Source organism: Pogona vitticeps, chromosome 6 (genome assembly GCF_051106095.1).
Source record: "Pogona vitticeps strain Pit_001003342236 chromosome 6, PviZW2.1, whole genome shotgun sequence".
Classification (NCBI taxonomy): domain Eukaryota; kingdom Metazoa; phylum Chordata; class Lepidosauria; order Squamata; family Agamidae; genus Pogona; species Pogona vitticeps.
In genome coordinates this window covers 20,423,287-20,444,968 of record NC_135788.1, presented here as the reverse complement: position 1 = coordinate 20,444,968, position 21,682 = coordinate 20,423,287, and the positions used below count along the sequence as shown (strand labels likewise).

The following is a 21,682-nucleotide window of genomic DNA, read 5'->3' as shown; positions in this document are numbered from 1 at the left end:
AGAGGGATATTTTCTGAAGGACAAGACTGCTGGAGAAGAGGTACCCATGTCAGTTCAGTACTAATATTTTGCAATAGTTGTTTAAGACTGTAGCTTAATTCTTAGTACTGTATTGTGGTGGAACCTGAAGGTTTTTTATATCATGGAGTTGACGGAGAGAGAATCTTATTGCTCTTTTTGTGAGTTGGGTGAAGCTCAACTGGAGAGTACCTGTAATAGGCGCTGATATAGAGATACATCTGCACTGTAAACATAAACTGACTTTAAATCCCGTTATCTGTCATGGCTACCTTCATGAAATCCCTTGAACTGTAATTTCATGATGACGAAGAGAATTATTTCAATCCCCTGTTGGCTTTACAGAATTAAGAGTTTCCTAAGTCTTGAAGGAAAATAAATCATGACTGTCAACAACCTTAAAATTATATCTAAGGCAGAATTACTCCAAGATTATTGATGTGTACAGTCCATTATTAGTATGGGACTAAACTCTGACAAACGGGTAAATGTAAACTCACAACATTGCTGATAAAGCATTAGATCATGTTCCTGTGCAAACTATTTTGCTCTAGTAACTTTAAATTTCTTCTTCTAGATGATACCAAGATAGCTCTACACCTAAAAGATAATGCAGGTAAGAATAGTTATTCTTTGTATTCAAACAGCATCAACATATTACATAATTAACATTATATGGAATTTCATCTGCCTATCAGAATAAATGCTTTATGTTTTGTGTGTTTCTGTGTGTGCATGGATGTGCACACACACCCTGCCTTCCTTAAGTAGAACAACGAAATTAAATCCGGACACTCCTCTGATAATAGGAAGACAGCAGTCTGCATAAGACAAAGACAAAGACACTTTATCAAATAAAAAGAGTCCTGCTAATAAGGGATCAATGCTGAGCATCCTAATTGTGCTAATGTTATAGTTTAGAGCTTTCTTTCTTGTTCTAGGAACTGAGCTAATGAACTATTCAAGAACAGCAGAAGGAATAAAATACATAACTACAAAGAACCATATAATGAATTGAATTGATGACCTTTGGAACGTTCCATCATTAGCTGTGCTGCTTAGATCTTGTAGACTAAAGGCCACACCTTCCTTTAATTTTTAATCTTCTCATGTTAGGGCTTCTACTTTTCCTATATCTAGCAATGTAACTTCTCCTTTGTCACATCCTCATGCCTAAGGTTGAGGAATTGCAATATTTTCCCCTTCTCATCTGCTACTGACAAGAGTTCTCACATTGGTTACCTTTTTGTGTAAGCTCTACAAATAGTGTAACTTAAGTAATTTACGCAAGTTGTGTTAAATTACAGTAACTGCTAGCTTTGTTGCATCTGAATTAGAAACATCACACCAAAAAAATGAAAATTGAATTATCTTTTTGTACTACAGTTTAATCACTGTATCATGAGCCTTGTGATTTGCATAAAGTTTGTCAAACTGAGGCTAATGGTGGCTAACTGATGAGGTACATGGATGCATCTCAGTTGCACAGTCTGTCATGTAACCAGGCACACAACCAAGACATGGCCAAGCAATTTCTCAATTAGCTGCAGTTAGCTGTGGTAAATCTTATGCAAATTATTAGAATACTGGCCAGTACTTGAAAACAGATGCTTCAGAACTACTAATCATGTTGTCTTCTACTTCATAATATCAAAGGTGTATTCTATTCACTTATCAGGTTGTAGAGGCTGATACAGCTGTATTTCACATCAGACTGTTTGGGGAGATGCATACGATGGCCTCAATGCAAAATTTACTTGACTTCACAGTTATTTCCATTTTTTTCACCTCTCTGTGCTGCAGTGGAATATTGGGACAGTATCACCACATCAGATCACCCAACAACCACTCAAATCACCTCTCACCACCGTATCTCTGTTGATGGAGTGTAGCTCTTCATTCATGCATTTGTTTTAGTATTTCCAAATTTCAGGGATGTTTTAGAAGTCAAGTCATATTACAGCTTGCTCTTTCATTTCCTTTGGATTTCATTATTTATTTCTGAAGCCCTACTATTTGTTTTCTGCCAGCATACATGCCTCGGAACTGATCCCACCCACCCCTGAAAAGTGGAGCAAATCGGCCCCTAATTGCTTCTCATCTGCGCTATGTACCTCTAGATTGTTTCACAGCAAAAGGTCGTAGCATTCCACTCAGCATGTCCTGATTGTTCCTGTCCATTCCCGAAAGAGAATATGTGATTTGCTGTATCAGAAAAAACAACAACAGAGGCCTCATACATACTTCTTTGTTTGCAATATTTGGAGGGTGCAATCCCTGCCAAAAGCAACGGAGCAATAGGATGATACATTTCCGGGCATCTCCAGAGTTCCAATTGCTTGAGATGTCTGAACGAACAAGATTAGTTCAGTTCCCACCAGTTACCGGAGTTTGGAAGAGTTACGCTCCCAGAATCCCCCAAGGAGACTGGACTCTCTCAGAATTATAGGCTACAGAGTAACTTTGCTTTGTGCAACCAAGTAACTAAGCTTTGCAAGTCTGCACATTATACATCATGGAAGAACAGCAGTTCTTCCGGCTCTCTGTCAGTTAGCTAGGATTGCAGTTGCAGAGCAGTGGTGGGGAGGCATCTACGTCCATGTCGTGTAACATTTCTCTCAAAAGAGAGGGTTGCTAAGTACTCACAGGGAACTTTTATGCTGATTGAGAGAGAGATTTCAGCTCAGGGCTCTGGGATCCATTTGCAGGACAATGTGTGTATGATCAGAAAAGGTTCCCCTATACCAGTAGTTTTTAAGGGACATGGTGGCACTGAAGGTTAAACCGCAGAAGCCTGTGTGCTGCAGGGTCAGAAGACCAAGCAGTCGTAAGATCGAATCCACGCGACGGAGTGAGCGCCCGTCACTTGTCCCAGTTCCTGCCAACCTAGCGGTTCGAAAGCATACAAATGCGAATAGATAAATAGGGACCACCTTGGTGGGAAGGTAACAGCGTTCCGTGTCTAAGTCGCACTGGCCATGTGCCCACGGAAGATTGTCTTCGGACAAAACGGTGGCTCTATGGCTTGGAAACAGGGATGAGCACCGCCCCCTAGAGTCAAACACGACTCGACAAAAATTGTGAAGGGGAACCTTTATCTTTACCTATACCAGTGGTGGCTAATCTTTTTGGGCTTGCATGCCCAAACTGGATCCCCCTGCCGAAGTGCCAGCACCGGCTGCAGCCACTTCCTGAGGTTTGGCTGTGCGGGGGGGGAGGGGAGTAGCAATCTGGCAACCTATGTCTCGCGTGCCAGCAGAGAGGGCTCCGTGTGCCAGCTGTGGCATGCGTGCCATAGGTTCACCATCGCTGCCCTATGCCAAGAACTAAGAGGTCCCATGAACGGTGATTTGATGCTGTCACTCAACTGAGCCTGCAAAGTGTAGTGTGTTTTAAATGTGTTTCTCATTTAAATGAATGTGACCGTAGTTAAAATCTTTTACATGCCTCTTCCCTTTATTGCCTCCTCCATCTTCAGTTGCAAGTCTCTGATTCCCCCCCCCCCCCTCGTGCTGATTTTAATCATGGAACTGAGTGCAGCAAGCGTTCTTGTTGTCTCCATGTGAGCCAGCTTTTCTCAAAGAGGGTACTGCCTGCCTCCCTCCTCTTGTCAGCCAAAGTCTCTGGGCCACTTTGGCATTAAATGAAAGCAGTTTGGTTTTTAAAAAACAGGAAGATCAACCAAATGACCTGATTATACAGAGAACCAGTTTGTTGTCTGCTGCTCATGCTACTTGAATCAAAAGAAGGGGGAAGAGGAAACAAACCCCCTAGAGGCAAAGTTACCCCAATAGGATTAACAGGATTTTGCATCTGAATACTAACCATCAGCTTTTAAACTGGGAGATGCTGCTCATGATGCATCTTCAATTACTCACTAGGTTTTACGATTGCTCTCAAGTTAGGCTAATAAAACCTCTCTAGAGTCCAATATTTTGGGTTTTTTTTCTTTTTCTTTCTTGTATGTATTGCTTTCTCAGACTTTCAGAAAGAATTGGACAATCTTGAGCCAGACAAATAATGACTCACCTGTCTTTCCAGAATAGATCTCCTTATTAAACTCTTATCAAAGTGGGGAAGTAAGTTATATCTGATCAATGAGGTTCTGTCTGTGGTTGTACTCTTTGGGGGCATATCTGTCAAGATTTGACTAGAAACTGCTCCAAGGATTCTTAATACTTCTGCTGTTTCTTTCCACACTGTAGCATTTAAAGCCATAATTTGTTGCCCAGTAACTTAATTACATTTTAAATCATCCTGCTGCTTTAGGTCAAACTGTTGTAACCTTCTTATTTTTTTATGTGGAATGCCTGTAATTAAAGGTATTCAGCGCTGATGATAGCACTAAGTGGTCTCTCACTGTAAATTCCACCTTGCTTTTATCTGCTTCTCCTTGCTTCCCAATAGCTGTCACATCTGATTTATCCAGTTTCAGGTTTTATGTCCCCCAGATCAGCATTGGTGATTTTGTAATGTTGATAGACAGAAGCAGCAAAGCAGGAGAAGCTGTTTCTCCTTGGCGTGGACAATTATTTTGAGCGATTCTGCTGCTTCTTGACCCTTTCAGACTTACCTCCCTGACTTTTTAAAGGTGATTTTTCAAGCTAGAACAAGTTGAGCTTACTAAGTTCAGCAAGGCCTCCTCCTGTCTGCAGTGCCACTGAAACAATCATTATGTTGCCTGAAAATCCGAAGCCTTTAAAAAGTCACGTCAGCGTTGATCTGTATCATTTTAAAAGTGGAGAGATACTGTAGATTCTTCTCAAGAGAGAGACTGCTGTTGTAAATGATTTGGGTCTCAGATTAGTTCCTCTTAGAGCATACTCATTAAAATCAATGAAATTTCTATTATATTATTTTCTTTTATGTCTATATTTCTTATTTTCTCAGTTACCTTAAAACAGCTTAGTGGCACTCACCCTCCCTGCTTTATCTTCCCTACTTTTTCCTCTCAGAAACCTTGTGAAGTAGGTCAGGCTCAGGGAGTATGACTGTCCCAAACTCACATAATAGGTTTCACCAAGTGCAGATTCTGTCTTGGGGGGAGCATTTCTGGAATCCTCACAACACTTTTTGATAAAAGATTCCCAATTTGATCAGTCCCCCTTTCCTCCTTTCCAGCTCTGTAAGAGGCAAGCCATGGTCTTTACTAGTTTTTGCAGGACTTTGGAGAGAGATACAAAGGACTTTAGTAGGGAGGAAGGGCCAGGAAACGTCTCCTGTACAAGCATGTTTTTAGCTTGTACATCAATGAGACCAATTGCCTTGGGAAGTGGTGAGCTGTCCAATGCTGGAGGCATTCAAAAGACAATTAGACAACCATCTGTCAGATCTACTTTGATTTGGATCTCTGCATTGAGCAGGGGGTTGGACCTGATAGCCTTGTGGGCCACGTCCAACTCCACAATTCTATGATTCTATGGATATTATTATTATTATTATTATTATTATTATTATTATTATTATTATTAGTAGTAGTAGTAGTAGTAGTAGTAGTAGTAGTAGTAGTAGTAGTAGTAGCAGCAGCAGCAGCAGCAGCAGCAGCAGCAGCAGCAGCAGCAGCAGCAGCAGCATTAGTAGCATTAGTAGCATTAGTAGTATTAGTAGTGGTAGTGGTGGTAGTATTAGTATTAGTATTAGTATTGGTAGTAGTAGCAGCAGCAGCAGTAGCAGTAATAGTAATAGTAATTTTACTTATATGCTGCATTTTTCCCAACAAGGGACCCATAACTATGTTATGTATAGTAGTATCAGTACTTTGAGATGTAAAATTCTTGGGTGGCCAATCAGGAGCTCAGTTTCAAGTTGGCGTTAAGATACTTAGAATTCATAGATCCTTTACATGTCAGATGATGACCTCTGAGAATGAAGCTTATGAGTGTGGATTAGTACTAATGAGACCTTGAAAAGCAGATGTGGTGCAGGATTTACCAAACAAGCTGTTGGATCTTTACATCAGACTTCCCCACTTGAGCGCCTTGCAGATCTTTTGTGCAGTGACAGAAAGCACGGCCAGTTGTTCAGGAGGAGGGAACTTGTAGCCCAAATCATCTTTAGGTGTTGGCTTGGGGTGGGTCAGAAAAGTCAGAATTTCTAAGCAGATGAAGAAGAAAAAAAAGGAAGACGCCGTGATGATACTTGATTTACTAGTAACTAGGCATTCAGTGTTAGGTTTAGGTTTCCGACTGTTGAGCCATAGATTGGGAGTTCAGTTCCCCACTGTGGCTCCCTGACAAGGACTGGACTCACTGATCAACAGGGGCCCTTCCAGCTCTATAGTGCTGAGATTATTATAAGGTTATTACTTTCCCCTCTTTCTCAAAAGATAGGCAATAAATAATATCATACTACCACATTTTACAGGGAAAAATTTTCTCTTTTACCAACAAAATGGCTTTTGGCAGTGATATTCAACCCTAGTCCCAGGGCTGGCCCTACCAAGAGACCGAGTGAAGTGACCATTTTAGGTTTTGTGATTGCAGAAAGGTGGCAAATTGTGGTCAGCCAGAATCCTGCTGATTCGTTATTTACAGCAGTAAATTGCTTTTAGTTGACAGGTGCTGCTTGTATTCCTTGTTGCACGCCAGTCATGTGAGTTGGTTCAGACAAGAGACACAAGGGGATATAAATCGCTAAGTCTGGTGGCAATTTGCTGCTGCAGCTTACACCTTTGGACTTAGACCAGTGCAACTAACCGGTAGGGTTCTGGACATTGTTTTATTTTTATTGCCAGGACTTTCTTTGCCAGACGAGAAACTGCTGAAGTCATTCATCCTGGGAGAGCAGTCTCCCAGATTAATAATCTTTACTTTAAGGAAATTTAATCTAGTCACAATGATAAATTGTTTTCACTGCAGCTTGCTTCATGGGGTTTTTTGAATTGGCTCAGGAGAACATTGGTATAAAACGTTCAGATTTTACTCCAGTTTTCTCACTTCTTCCCTCTTATACCAAGCATTTCTCTTTTTTTAACCACAAACCTTGGTGTAGCAAAAGTGGAGAGAATTTTCAGATCACCAATATTTGTTCTCTGAAGTGATAGAACTGCTATTTCTCTTTTTGATGGAGTGCAAATGCAAACAAAAAAACAACGTTGCTTTGAAAAGGGTTATAAATGGAGAGCTTCGAAATAACTGCATAAATTATATTTGTTCTCTGTCTAAACAAGCTCTAGCATGGAAAATATGCGGAATACTTACAGAAGGATATTGTGTATAAAAGCTTGTGTATGCAAGCCAAATAAAGTGTGATTCCTGAATCACTTTGCTCTTCTGGAAATTGTAATGTAATTTGCAAACCGCCCACAGTAGACCCTTGGTCTAGATGGGTGGGATAGAAATCTAATAAATAAATAAATAAAAATAAAAATAAAAGACATTAAGATTTGTGCCATAAATCATTTACTTCTACAGTAATGCTGTTGACTCCAGTGACAATGATTTTAGAGTAAATTATCTGAGGGTTACTTCTTCATTTAGTTCATCGCAGAATGAGTCTTAAAGGTAAAGGTAAAGGTTTCCCTTGACATTTTAGTCAGTCGTGTTTGACTCTAGGGGGCGGTGCTCATCCCCGTTTCCAAGCTGTGGAGCCAGTGTTTGTCCGAAGACAGTTTCCGTTGTCACGTGGCCAGCACGACTTAGATTCGGAACGCTCAAATCTCTTTTTTTGACTTGAGAATGAGTCTTAGATGTACCTTAATCTTGGTATATAGGCTAGCAACAATATTCATACAGCATCACTGCTGTGTTTCTGGCTGTTAAGATCTTAGAGTATGTCTATACTGGCATCTAGTTATGGTACCTGGTTTCCTGATAGCACAGTTTGGCACAGAAAAATAGACCTCATCCACTTGTGTTTCTACTTAAAACAATCCATCCTTCCTCTTTAAGAGCTGGCCCGTATTTTCCTGGCACAGGGCTAGGGTATGCAATCTTTTGGGGACAATTCATTGAGATGCAGAATAGCTCTTTGTTCTGCCTTCTTGGAGGGGTACTTGAGTTAAAATAAATAGCAGTGAAGCTAAGGACCTTTCGAGCACCAGACAGATCACACCAAATTTCACAGTGTGGACAAGCCCTTAGACTGGAGAAGAAGCAGTTGACTCTGAGTTATCATTTTCCTAAGATTTTGAGGTCAGTGTGGTATAGACTGGCTTTCTAATGTGTTCTGTGATCCAAAACAAGACAGCAGGAAACTGGCAGAAGAGATCTGAAACTGGATCTCCAGGATTTTCTATTTTAAAATAAAAGCAGTGGAGGGTGGGAATTATAGCCTGGCCACAGCATGCAAGAAAGTCTGGGTTGTTTGTTATTTTTTAAACTTTCCCCCTGTCTGTTTCCATCATATAAATCATCCCATTTCTATTTGCATCTGTGGAAGAAATGAATTTGTATAGGAAATAGGAGCAATTGAGGATTGGGAAAGTGGCATAGGAGGAAAAGAACGTTTTTTAAAAAATACTCTCCCCCATCATCATAACTGTGATTTGACTCCTTGAGCTTTCTCATGTTGTTTGTTCTGGTCCTATGCTTGACAATAGTTTCACATAGAATTGATGGCACAATTTAACTTTTGCATACCTGTTGCTGTTGTCTTGTATGTAATTATGCTACTTATGTTGTTCAGTGTCAAATGTTAATCATGCATAGTTGCCAAATTTAGGACAACTTAAGTGTTCTTTGTTACCATCTTCTTATAGACAAATGGGAAAAAAACAAAGAGAAATGGTTAAGGACAGGAAAAGGGAAGGGACATGAGCCAAACAGGGTTCATTTGTGCTGGCAACAGCCCTAGTAGGATGTGATAAGCTTAATAAATCCTTTTTGCCTGCAGGAGGTTCTGAGGTTTTCTCTCACACCCTTCTGTTCCATCACTCTCTAAAGAAACTGTCAGGTGATATCTACCAGTGAAAATCACTTAAAAGGTGATACCAGATCTTCATTGTCTGTTCAAGCCAAGTAAAACCAATTTCCCCTATTACATCCTGACCTTGAGGCTATCTATTTATGGAACTTCACTTATGGAAATTACTTTTCACATTTCTTCACACTTAAAAATCCATATTTTGTGTGTGTGTGTGTGTTTATGTATTGAAACAGACACACACAGAGTCATTCACATACAAATTTTTCCCATTTCCACATGGAACATTTTATAAGCAGAGGCCACTAGAAGCAGTAGATGTAGATGAATTTCCTGGAGGCAATGGGATTCTCATTTGCAAACCGGTATGCTAAAGACTTTATGAATATCAAATTGGATGGATTTGGCTTTATGGTTCTTATTCTCTGACTTGTTATTTTGCTGAAGTACAGAAATATCTAAATGTGTCCTACATGAATGAAGTTTTGCATATAATTCTTTCTTGCATTGCGGATGGCATCAAAATGTATAGCTGGTGCTGCTCCATGTTTGGAGTATGGATGTAATGTTCCCTCATTTTGTTCTTGTGACAATGAAAAATTTCAAAAGTGTTCCTTCCATGGAACATGGTTAAGCAAAGCTTTGTGCATTTTTAAAATATTTCAGCATATTTTTTGCAAAACATTTGTGGTAGTATTTGCAGGAGAAAACCCTGTACTTTGCACAGAAAAACTTGTGTTTGGGGCAAAATGAAACATTTTTTAAATCAACATTTTTCACATAACCCAACCATCCACAATTTGTTTCTGAATGCTCTTGCTGGCAAAGAATAATGGCCTTTTCATTCTCACATAGCACAAACATTCTCACAGATTTTGTCCATTTTTAACAGCATGTGTCAATTTTTGACTACCGGAATAGTAGACCATTTTTCATTGATAACAAGAAAATGTGCACATATTCACTGCATCCTTAATCTGGAGGTTGGTTTACCAGCTACTGAGATTTCACCATGCATAGCTCTGACAAACTATTAGCTACATTTACTATGCTTACAGACACACAAATTGCTACTTCTAGTGTTTGTTGATTGTTATGTCTGTTCTCTGCTGAAGACCTACTGATTGAAATCAGTATTGATCTCTCCTGGGAATGTAATGATTTTGTGTGCTTAAAACATAGAAACTTAGATATAGATGGCCAACATACCATGGTTCACTGAGAGGGGTTGCTCTTCCCTCTAGCCACGGTTTAATCTTTTATTTACCACATTTCTCTTTCTTTCTTTCTTTCTTTCTTTCTTTCTTTCTTTCTGGTCGCAATGACCAGATAGGCGGGATATAAATAAATAAATAAATAAATAAATAAATAAATAAATAGATGAATAAATAGATGAATAAATAGATGAATAAATAAATAAATAGATGAATAAACAAACAAACAAATAAAAATTTCTTTCTTTCTAACCAATGTGGTGTAGTGAATAGAGTTGATGAACTAGTAGTACTCATGATATCTGGGTTCAAATTCCCATTTGGCCATGGAAGCTCACTTAGGGATAGCAGTGGTAAAACCATTGCTTAAATATTTCACATGCTTTGGAAATCCTTTTAGGATTACTGTAAATTAGGTGTGACTTGAAAGGACCTATACCAACAATATATTTATTAAACTTAGCAGTGGCAAGATTTGGAAAGGTTTTTTAATTGATAATTTTAGTGCTTTACTGTCTGCTTCACTAATGACCTATATGATAGATAGACCACTTCCCTTCTGCTTCTGCTTTTATTGTCCTGAAGACAATGGGTGCATCTTAGTCTGGTGTTTCAGCTTTGATCATTCCAGCTTGGTTGACCTGCTAACAGTCTAGACTCAAAATGAATTCTAGCTACCTAATCATATGGCTCGCAGCTTCCCAAGCATATTCAAACCTCCTCATCACATTAAGGTCTGCATCCAAGAGGGAAATCTTTACAGTGCAGTGCAGGATCAATGGCACTGACACTCCGACTAACTCTTAGTAGTATGCAGATAAAGGTAATGATAAGTCACTTCTGAATATTTGTTCCTCAGAAAAAATAAGATGAAACAATTAAAAAATAACAAGCGATAGTGCTGGAGGATGAGATTGTCTGGTTAGAAGGCACTCATTCAACTACTGGGGAGGAGCAAAGGATAAGTACAAATAGTGCTGTTACAAATGAAGAAAGTGGATTAAAGCTAGAAGGATATCTAACTGCTGATGTACACAGAAGTAAAAAGAAGAAACAATATAGCTGTAATAGGATGGCAAGACATAACACAAGTAATTAAGGGTTAACACAACGTGTGACCAATCCATATCAATTAGACTTCATGAAAAACATATTGACAATTCTGTTGAGAATTTTGGTTTGATATATGTATTCTCAGGACATAAGCAGAGTTAGGAGATATCAGGTTGCAGAGACACTATAACACTGAGAGAGTAAAAGACCAACTATTAACATATATACAGAGAGAATAGACATTCATCTGGCAGCATAACATAACATGGTACAATATATAGCATAGAAATAAGTGATCTGACTTACAGCAGATGAAATGTTCTCTTTACACATGACTTATATACATTCCTGGGACCAATCAGAAAATACATTACTTCATTTTCTACTTACATAACGTTACATTCCAATTTATAGCCCACTTAGACACTGAGAAAGAAGAAATCAAAAGCATCTGTCCAAGTGTCCAGGAGGAAATTAATCACACACCCAAACAGAATGTACTGATTATCATGGGTAATCAGAATGTAGAGGGAGGAAATAAAGCAGATCCAGACATCATTAGAGAATTTAGCCCTTTCTGATGTTTTTTATTTTTATTTTTTATTTTTTGCAAATGCATATTTCAGGCAACGGAACAGATAAACAAATTATTGTACACATGGACATGATACCAATATGGAAATCAAATAGACTATAATTGGAATTAGAAGATGGAGACGTGCTGTTCTATCTGCAAAAACAAGACCACAAGCAGACTGTGGTACTAACCATAAACTGTTAATATCAAATAGGATAAAGTTGAAGAGTGCTAAAACAACCATAGTGCTAAAACATAATTTAATTAACATTCCTGAATTTAGAAACCATATGAAGAACAGATTTGTGTGACTGTACTTGACAGAACATGCCCCAGAAAAACTGTGGCATGAAACCAGATTGCTGAGAATAATATATGAAGACTATTCCTGTAATCAAAAGAGGCCTTGAAGGATTACTGAGAAAAACTTTTAAAATTATAAACAACAGAAGCTGAAGTAAAAGGTGGCAAAATAATATAAGAATCTGAACTGCAATTTGTCAGTTATTTAACAGAGGGACAAAGACGATGACGACAACAAAGGAAATAGAAAGTATCTCTTCCATATGACAGAAGAAGCAAAAAGGAAATTTAAACCAAAATTAAAATGCTGAAGGCCTTCAGATATATTTTACTTGACCACTCAGAAGCTGCAGCCAATATGGTCAGTGTTAAAGGATTGTAGGACTTAGTCTAAAGCAATACTTCTCAACTTTGGGCCCCCTGATGTTCTTGGACTACAAGTCCCAGAAATCCAAGCTAGCACAGCTAGTGGTGAAGTCTTCTGGGGTTTTTAGTCCAAGAACATCTGGGGATCTAAGTCTGGGAGCCATTGATCTAAAACATCTGGAGAGCCCACGGTTATTTATCCCCTTAATCTCTATACTAGAAGCTGAGCTTGAATGATACTTGCACAGAACTCAAGCTTTCATTCCTCTTCTTTCGTTTTACCTCACTAAAATATCCTGGCAGTGTTTTTAATTATGTCACAACTGGCTGAGCAATCTACTGTTACATTTTAACTATCCTGTTCAAGATTATTCCAGTTTTCTGATCTGTCCAAAACTGGAATTATCCTTTGCCATCTGCAGTTTGATGTTAACAAACTAACTAAATATACTCAACCAAATGACAGCAGGTTTAATTAGCGTTTTTGTTGGGTGATTTGGGAAGAAATTGTTTGCTTTAGGACAGGCTTGTTCTGAGTTGTTGCCCCTTTGTCTTTTGTCAACAAGTGTTACAACATGAAACACATTGTAATAAAGCTTAGGAAAATTATGGCTCTCAGCAATATTTTTATATGGTGCTTAAGCTTTCATCAGATCAAAATATTTGCGACTCATTTAATAACCATCTGCTCCATAACAGCAGAGAATTTTTGGAAAAACAAGGCTCCCTATTTCCTAAATGCATATTTCTCCTTTGGAAAGATTTGTAAAAAGTGTTAACCTGAAGGATATGAGACATGATACTGGTACATAGCTTTCAAAATAATATTTGATTCATGTATGCCCATAGGAAACTGTGAACACATTAGTAGATAAAGTAGATTTTGGATGTCCTTTAATTCAGAAACACTAGAATGTCTAAGTTACATTTCTGAAGGTAGATATTAATATTGTTTATGGAGCTGAAAATAATAAGACATCTGGAAATGTTCTTTTTCAGTGAAACTGCATGAGTATCTAGCGCCGGGAGGAAAATTGCCTTGGTTTGTCAGGGCAATAGCTCGTTGATGTGTGGAAAAGTGGGGAAAATAAAATGGAAACTTGCCAAGCCGAATACATATGCTTTCTTACAGCTTCGACAGATGACAGTGCAGCGGAGAAGAAAGGTGGAACTCTTCATGCAGGCTTAATTGTCGGCATTTTCATACTGGTCCTCATAGTTGCAGCAGCAGTACTTGTCACAGTCTACATGTATCATCATCCCACATCAGCAGCCAGCCTCTTCTTCATCGAGGTAAGATGCATTTACAGTACTTCATCACCAAAGGTGCTGCTTGTTACCTATTCAGCAGCTGACCCTGCTTCCTGTAAAGTGAAGCAGTAAAATAGTCTTAAGAGTCATTTGTCTTTTGCAGTCATGTTGTTGTCATTTGGATTTGATTTACAATACTTGACCTTTTGCTAGATAGTCCAATAAACTGGCAGTGATTGTATCTCAGGCCATTCGAACAACAGTGCATTTGGAGCGTGATCTCCCCACCACTAAGAAAACCACGGTGCACTGAGTGCAGATTTTTGTAGGTTCATGCACTCCCGGGAAGCAGAAAATTGCTCCCTGACTTCTCCAGAGTCATCAGTCCTATTGTAGAGCTTTTCAGTTGTCTGCCATTGTGGGCAAAATTTGCCCCACCCCGATGCTGTTGGACTCCAGCCCCCTAATTCCTCACCATTGGCTATGCTGGCTGAGGTTGATGGGAATCTGAGTACAACAACATTTTCAAGAGAGCCCTTCAACCCCTCCTGCTTTAGAAATTGCCTAGAGGACTTTTGACTCCAATAAACAGAGAGAGACAGACAGGGAGAGGTAGGAGGGTCGGTTGGAAAAGTACCAAATGAATCAATGAAATCCAAAACTGAAAATGAAACACTTTCAGTGCTTTCTAGCTCAATCCTACGTAATCTTTTTCTTGTTTGTTAATAAATGGTGTTGTGAAGCAAGTCATCACAACAACATAACACTGTGGTGAATCCGTAAGTGATGTACTGTGTATCTGTTGAAGGCCTTCATAATTTGTATCTCTGCTGCCGCACACAGTAAATGGCAAAATCAGCTTAATATAATGGAAATCTCTCACAATGAACTGCAGTCTTTTTGGGCTTAGCAAGTCTTTCAGTTTGCAGAATTGTTTCAGACATCCTTACTCTGTGCTCTAGTGGATGAAACAACATGGCTTAGAAATGGTCCATACTGCAGACATTATGAGTTTCTTTTGCAACAAGCCCATGGAATGAAATGCTTATAAAGTCTCAGCAAACTTATACTGAAATAAGAGTATGCACAGTGCTCATAACTGCTGTAACTGCATTCTTATAATAGGTGAAATGTCTTGCATTATTGGCATACATAAAAATTATATAGCTCCTTTTAAGCCCATTATAAGGCATGACATTGAGCATTTCAGTTTTTTCCAGACACCATTAAATGCTAATATCCTCATATCCCTGTGCCTGTGCAATCTGTGAAAATCATTATACCCCAGAGAACACATCTGTTCAGTCATTCTATAACCAATCTTTCCTTTCGTCACTTATCCCCCAATCTTTATCTCTCTGTTGCATGCGCATAACTGATCACTCAGTTGCTTACAGCATTCAGAGTATTTTTACCTTCATAATACTTAGTTATGCACATAACTACACATTTAACTACTCCTGTTGCTTTCACTCTGTGTGTGTGTGTCTAAAATTACTTTTCCTATACATATGGTGATAATGTTGTTCCACAGTTGTGCTTTAGAAATGGAGCAATTCTTTACCTATTCTTCCAGGAACAATGTGGTTATGGGAGCTTACTTTTCAGTAGACATTCATCGGATCTCATTGTACACTATTATAGGGAAAAAGTGTCACCAGCGCCATTTGGTTTTATGCCGTTAATTGTCTTAATTTGTATTGTTTATTTCTGTTTGTTAAGATATGTTTTAGTTTGTTGTAAACCACCTAGAATAGTGCCTCACACTGAAGGGTAGGTATATAAATTAAATTAAGTTAAATTTAATTAAAATTTTAGAAATTTCCCACCATACTCTCTCAGTTCGAGCAAAGTTCTCTGTCATACTCTACAGTTTGCTATCAGATTCTCCAGAGCCAGCCAGGTCCCACATGTCTGGCTCAAAGAGGTCCTCACAGCCAAGCATTGTGGGAGTTTTGCCCTCTGGACCTGGTTAATAGTTTGCCTCACTTTATCCATTCTTGCCTTAGAATTTGCCTCAAATTGCATTTTAATGTTACTAATAGGATGCTGACAACCACTGTGGTGTCAGACTAGAAATCAAGAGAGGTGGTTCAAAGCACCACTCACCTGTAAAAAAAAAAAATCACTGTTGGAAGGTAGTGGTGAGTCACTCCTTGAATGTCTCAAAAACTCTGTTAGAGTCACCATAAATCGAAATCAGCTTGACATTAAAATGGTAACATGACCTCAATTCTACAGATATCTTCTGCAAATGTGTTTCTCTTGATGTACTATTTAAAAATCTGTATTTCAAGTAACAAGTGGCAAGACCTTGTTGAAGATGAAGAGTTGTAAATTTGGTCTGAAATAATATGTCACTTCATCCCACTCTTTTTTCCACCAATTGCTGTTGAGACTAAACTTGGTAGGAAATTCATTAGGGTTCTCCTTGCAGCTGCTGTCAGCTGAAGAGCCACAAACCCCATGAGGCTAATTAACTTTTTGTTTTGTTTTCTAAATTAACAGCCAAAATATTTTGACACTTGAATCTGGGTCATCAACCCAGTTCAGTGAACTAATGGGTTTCTTTGTTGGACAAAAGATTTCAGCCAAAGAATAACTAAAGAATTATTCAAAGTAAATAAACTTTTTTTCTTCACTTTCAAACACCTGTATAGAAACTTGTTCTGATGCACACATATATTCATGCATACACTGAAAAACCCTATTAATATATATCTCATTTATAACTATGTAGCTGACTGGATAGCTCAGTGATTTAGGTATCTGGCTGTGGAGGCAAAGTTTGTGAGTCCAATTACCCATGTAAATACAGCCAGCTTGTGTAGCCTTGGGCAAGCTGCACAGTCCCAGGGCACCCCCAGAAAAAGGGAATGGTAAACCACTTCTGAGTATTCTCTACCTGGAAAACCCTGAGAAAGGCCCACCATAAGTCATAATTTACTTGGCAGCACGTTGCTATTGCTACTATGCATACATTCACCTGATTTGCTAAACAGCAGATAAGGGCAGAAATATGTATACAGTGGTGCCTCGCATTGCGACATTAATTCGTTCCGCAAAAATCACTGCAGAACGAAAACGTCGCTATGCGATATTAAAAAGCCATAGAAACACATTGAAACCCCTTCACTGTGTTCTTATGGGCTTAAAACTTACAGTTCAGCAAGGATCCTCCATAGCGCAGCCATTTTCGCTGCCTCTTAAGCGAGGAATCCGTCCCTAAACACAGTGGGCGGCATTTTGTTTACCTGGTGGCCATTTTGAAACCGCCGATCAGCTGTTTTAAAGTTGTCGCTTTGCGATGCTCAGTTCCTGAAGCAGGGAACCGAGCATCGTAAAAGGAAATCCCCCATAGGGAACATCGCAAAGTGATCGCTTTTGCAATCGCAAAAAATGCATCGCAAAGCGATTTCATCGCTAAACGGAGCGATCGCTATGCGAAGCACCACTGTACCTACCTTTCCTGCTTTTCCATCCTCTGCAGACTTTTTTTCTCCTCTGAAAAATAACTCTGAGAACTTTCTGTTCTTCTTCCTAATAGTCAAAGACCTTTGCCCTGCAAGTTAGACTATTAATCTCATGAGTGCTGTTTCTTACTTTTATGTCTTTAATCTGTATTAGATTTCACTGATTTTTTCATTGTTAGCCATCCTGAGTGCCATTTGGTGGGCGAAAGGCAAGATGTAAATATAATGAAAAAATAAAAATTAGCAGACAGGAATTCTGCTGAAGAATGAGATATTCTCCCCCACAACACACTGTCACATAAAGAGACAAATAATGGTTTTTACCCCAACTTTCTTCTGCTAAATTTAATTCAATCTAATTTAATCTGATCCAGTGTTTTGTTTCTTTAAATATGGCTCCACTATTTTATTCTCTAGCAATATTTCTGAACAAATTCTACGAGTTAAATCCAATTCCTAGTCTCAACAAAAATAAGCCCGTTGAATGAGTGGGACTTGTGTAAATACTGCTTTCACATGTCCCCTGCATTGAATAGTCCTACTGTAATTGGGACTAATATTTGTGCATGGTTTTGTATAGAAATCGGCATAAGAAATGCATAACATGATTCCAATAACCTAGTGTTCTTTTATTGTCTTTGTTCTTCCAGCGTCGCCCAAGCAGGTGGCCTGCCATGAAATTTCGGAGAGGATCTGGACACCCTGCATATGCTGAAGTGGAACCTGTTGGCGAGAAGGAAGGTTTCATTGTATCCGAACAGTGCTAGGATTTCTCAGGCAGATCACCAGTACTGGCCTACAGGTGTAAGACATTTACTCTGCCTCTCATTGAAGAAAAGGAAACCTAAGCTGCTGTAACCCAGGAGAGAGAGAGACAGACAGACAGAATGGATTTCTGGATAAACTTTCTCCAAGGAAAAAGAACTACATGCGGGATACTTGGTGACCCTTTCAGTGAGATTCTGTTTGTCAGACAAAATTGGTCAAGAGTATTTCAGTTGCATGCTTCTGAAAAACCTGTACTATGACAGTGATGGACACAGTTGCCACGTTCTGAGTTTAAGAGTAGGAGATGTAGAGAAATCCAGGAAATCTAAGGAAAGCTTTAGTTCCAAACAGTGCTTCCCTATTTGATCCAGCACCATGCTGTGCGCTTTTTAACTGTTACAAATGGGTGCTCTTTCATGCCCGGAGGCAATGCTCCTCCTTGTCAAGGCTGCTGGTGAGACCACTCCAATGCAGATAACATAGCTTAGCAATTTTCTATACTTTCATGAGCCATGCTATGGGGTTTTTTTCCTTTCCATTCCATAGACACAATATATATCTGAAAATAGCAGAGTGTTTCTTGTATATTGTAGGCTTCTATTGTTCGGACTGTGGTTTTTAAGAAAAAAAATCACAATTACAGTTCTATAGTTGGAAAAAATAAGAAAGAATTTGGTTTCAGGGTTTTTTGTTGTTGGTTTTTTTTAAGAAATGCAAGGTTTTCACTATGGTGAAAGTGGGCTGCCAGCTGGATTAAGTGCAGTGAAATTGGACTAATATTCAGTCTCAGTGTTCACAAAATAAAGACTGAGGATATCATTCCCTTGAGTGTAACAGTGTATTTACACCACATTCTTCATGCAGTTTGATGCTATTTTTACTGCCATGGCTCCATCTTATGGACTGCTGAGATCTGTAGTGTTTGATAATTATAACAATAGAATACTGTATTCAGAAGTGGTTTACGCTTTTGGGGGCATCCTGGGGCTGTGCAGCTTGCCCAAGGCCACACAGGCTGGCTCTTCTCCCAGTGGGAAATCAAGCTCCCAACCTCTGGCACAACAGCCAGACACTGAACCACTGAGATATCTAGCCAGCCTAGTCTTTGGTAAGTTACTTAGAATTTTTTGCTAGAGAGTTCTTTGAGCGTTCCTTTGAACTAGAGCAACAAACACTCAACTGTTCATCAGGCTAAAAATCTGAGAATTCCATGGAATGAGGCCCTGGCAGTTAAATTCCTATCAAATTGCTATATGTGTAATGAAAATTCACTGTAAGATCCACAGAACTCAATGGGATTTAACATCAGAGGAACTGTGCATAGGCTTTGTCTGTTAGCTTCAGGCATATTGCTTGCAAACCCTGAAAGCCTGAATCAGAAGTAGCGAATGTCTCTGGCAAATGTTGGGAGGAAACTACCGTCATAGGCAACAGGGTAAGGGACTAGTATGATTTTAAATTCTTGCTGTTTTGTCACTGGTCTCTTAAGAATAGCATCGTTGGTTCCAATGCACCCCTCTCCTAGATAAACATTAAAAGTCTTGCAATCCCTGCAGATTCATGTAGAAATATTGTTTAATGCACATAGTAGCTTCATAGATATATACATAAATATATATATATATATTAAATATCTATTTTTTTTATAGCTAACACAAGGCAGGCTCTTGTGACTGTTAAAGATTGCATTTTTTGCCATCCAGACGATGGAAATAGATTGCATTACTGCATATTTCCACTGAGTTGTAAAATAATCCTTAATATTATAATAAATGTTTATGTTGTATAGGGAAAGTGGTTCATTTAAGTGCAGTGCTGCAACTTTGCCTGCCTTTTGGAACCACAGTTTCTTTAACAACAGAACCCTTTCCTTCCCTGATTAGGGAAAGATAAATATTTTTTAAAATCTGCCAGTGAAAATATTCCTTTGGATGGAAAGGGGGAAATATACACTGAGTTAGTAAAACGTCTTTTCAGATTTTGTATGGACATCGCATTGTGAATTTTGCCATTCATCATTTTTCACATGCAATATGAGCAGAAGCACTTGAATTATGGTAAGGAACAACAAAGCAGTTTCAGGTTTTGAGTTACTCAGATAACTGTTTTAGGTGCCACCTTTATAACACAGTTCTTTACAATGTCATGTCAATACTTGTATGGTATCTGTTTTTTTCAAACAACAACCTGATTTTTACTTGTTACTTCCTTCAGTAAATAATACAATACCATATTTTCTCTGTTCATTATTTGTTCTGTTTAATCCATTTTGCTGTTTGTTACCAAGTCACCAAGAATGAGCTTAAGGACAGTGCTCTTGTTTTGAAACTGTGCTCTTGTGTTGAAACACCAACCATTATCTGTAGGTAAGAAAACATTTCTTACTATATCCTGTTCTCTTGTGTATGAAAGAAACATAGTGTGCTGCCTGCTATTAGACAAGCTTTCTCAGCTGCCAGTAGCAAGCAGAGAAGAGCCATTGCCCACAAAGCCTTCCTTTCTACCAGCTCTCGATTCTGTTTTCTTTCCCCTATTATTTTATTTAATTTTTATATCTTAGGCACTGTATCTGTTATGAATTATGTTATAATGTTTGTACTGATTTAATGTACATATTTTATGTTGGAAGCCGCCCAGAGTGGTAGAATCTACATACATACATACATACATACATACATACATACATACATACATACATACATACATACATACATACATACATACATACATACATACATACATACATACATAAATAAATAAATAAATAAATAAATAAATAAATAAATAAATAAATAAATAAATAAATAAATAAATAAATAAATAAATAAATAAATAGGCCAGGTAGTATTCTAAGGCACCACTCCCAAAGTGGCTGGCACTTCAGGACCTCTCAAAGCCAGATACTTGTAGCCTGACGGTTCTAGAAAGTGAGGCTTTCCAAAATAGGGATAACAGAGGCTCTCCCGCTGATACAGTTCTCCCTAGTGAATAGGTGGATGCCTCACTTTGGCTAAGGGGAGAGCCCGCCCTCTTGCCCACTACACTTCACTCTCTGATCAAGTGATTCCATTTCATGGAAAACTGTGGGAAGCTTCCTAATGCGTATGACCCACTTAAATCAACTTTACTAGCCTGGCCTTTTCTGGGCTTCAGCTGCCAATCATCTCTACCCATTGGCCATGCTGACTGGGACAATTTGCAGCTGTAATCAAAGCCTCCAATATGAGACATTAAAAAGACCATAGCCCTTGAAGTTTCTAGGAAAATGAATAGATAATGTCTGGATACAGATTTAATCATACCTAATCTAAGTCCCACTGATTTCGGTAGGTATGCTCTATGACTAAGTTTAGATGAAGCTGATAAAAGCAAGTCGATCTAACTGGAGATTTGCTTCTTAAATTTGCTTGCAAATGTCACATTTGCTTCATATGAAAGAGATTATAGATCCCCTGTTGGTGTTCTAGAAATGTGATTTAATGGATTCATAACTTATTCAGATTCTCTCCCAACCCTCACCTCCATGTATAAAAGCAAGCTATTTATTTTGTTTTCTAGTCCACTTTTTCTATGAAACAGTCCTATGTTTATAGGACTGATACTGAAAGTACGGTAGGAGAGAGAGAGAATCTATAAACAAGGGCAACAGAAAGTTGCCTTGTACTGACTACATCTAGAGCCAACATAGTATTATTATTAAAGGGGTCCTCATGGCACAGGGGTTAAACTGCAGTCAGATTCTGATTGGCTCAAAGTTAATTCAACCTTCCACCTTCTAAGGTTGATAAATTGAGTAC

The 21,682-nt window shown here is 38.6% G+C and overlaps 1 protein-coding gene across 1 annotated transcript in view; it reads left to right on the top strand.

The window, feature by feature from the left end:
• PLXDC2 (plexin domain containing 2) overlaps positions 1–20,116 on the top strand; it is a 262,609-nt gene extending 242,493 nt beyond the window's left edge. The window contains exons 12-14 of the mRNA XM_020801961.3: positions 596–634; positions 13,526–13,686; positions 17,768–20,116. Coding sequence (XP_020657620.2) covers positions 596–634; positions 13,526–13,686; positions 17,768–17,884 — 317 coding nt within the window. The 3' untranslated portion in view covers positions 17,885–20,116. The remainder of the gene's footprint in view (positions 1–595; positions 635–13,525; positions 13,687–17,767) is intronic.
• The last annotated feature ends 1,566 nt before the right edge of the window (positions 20,117–21,682 follow it).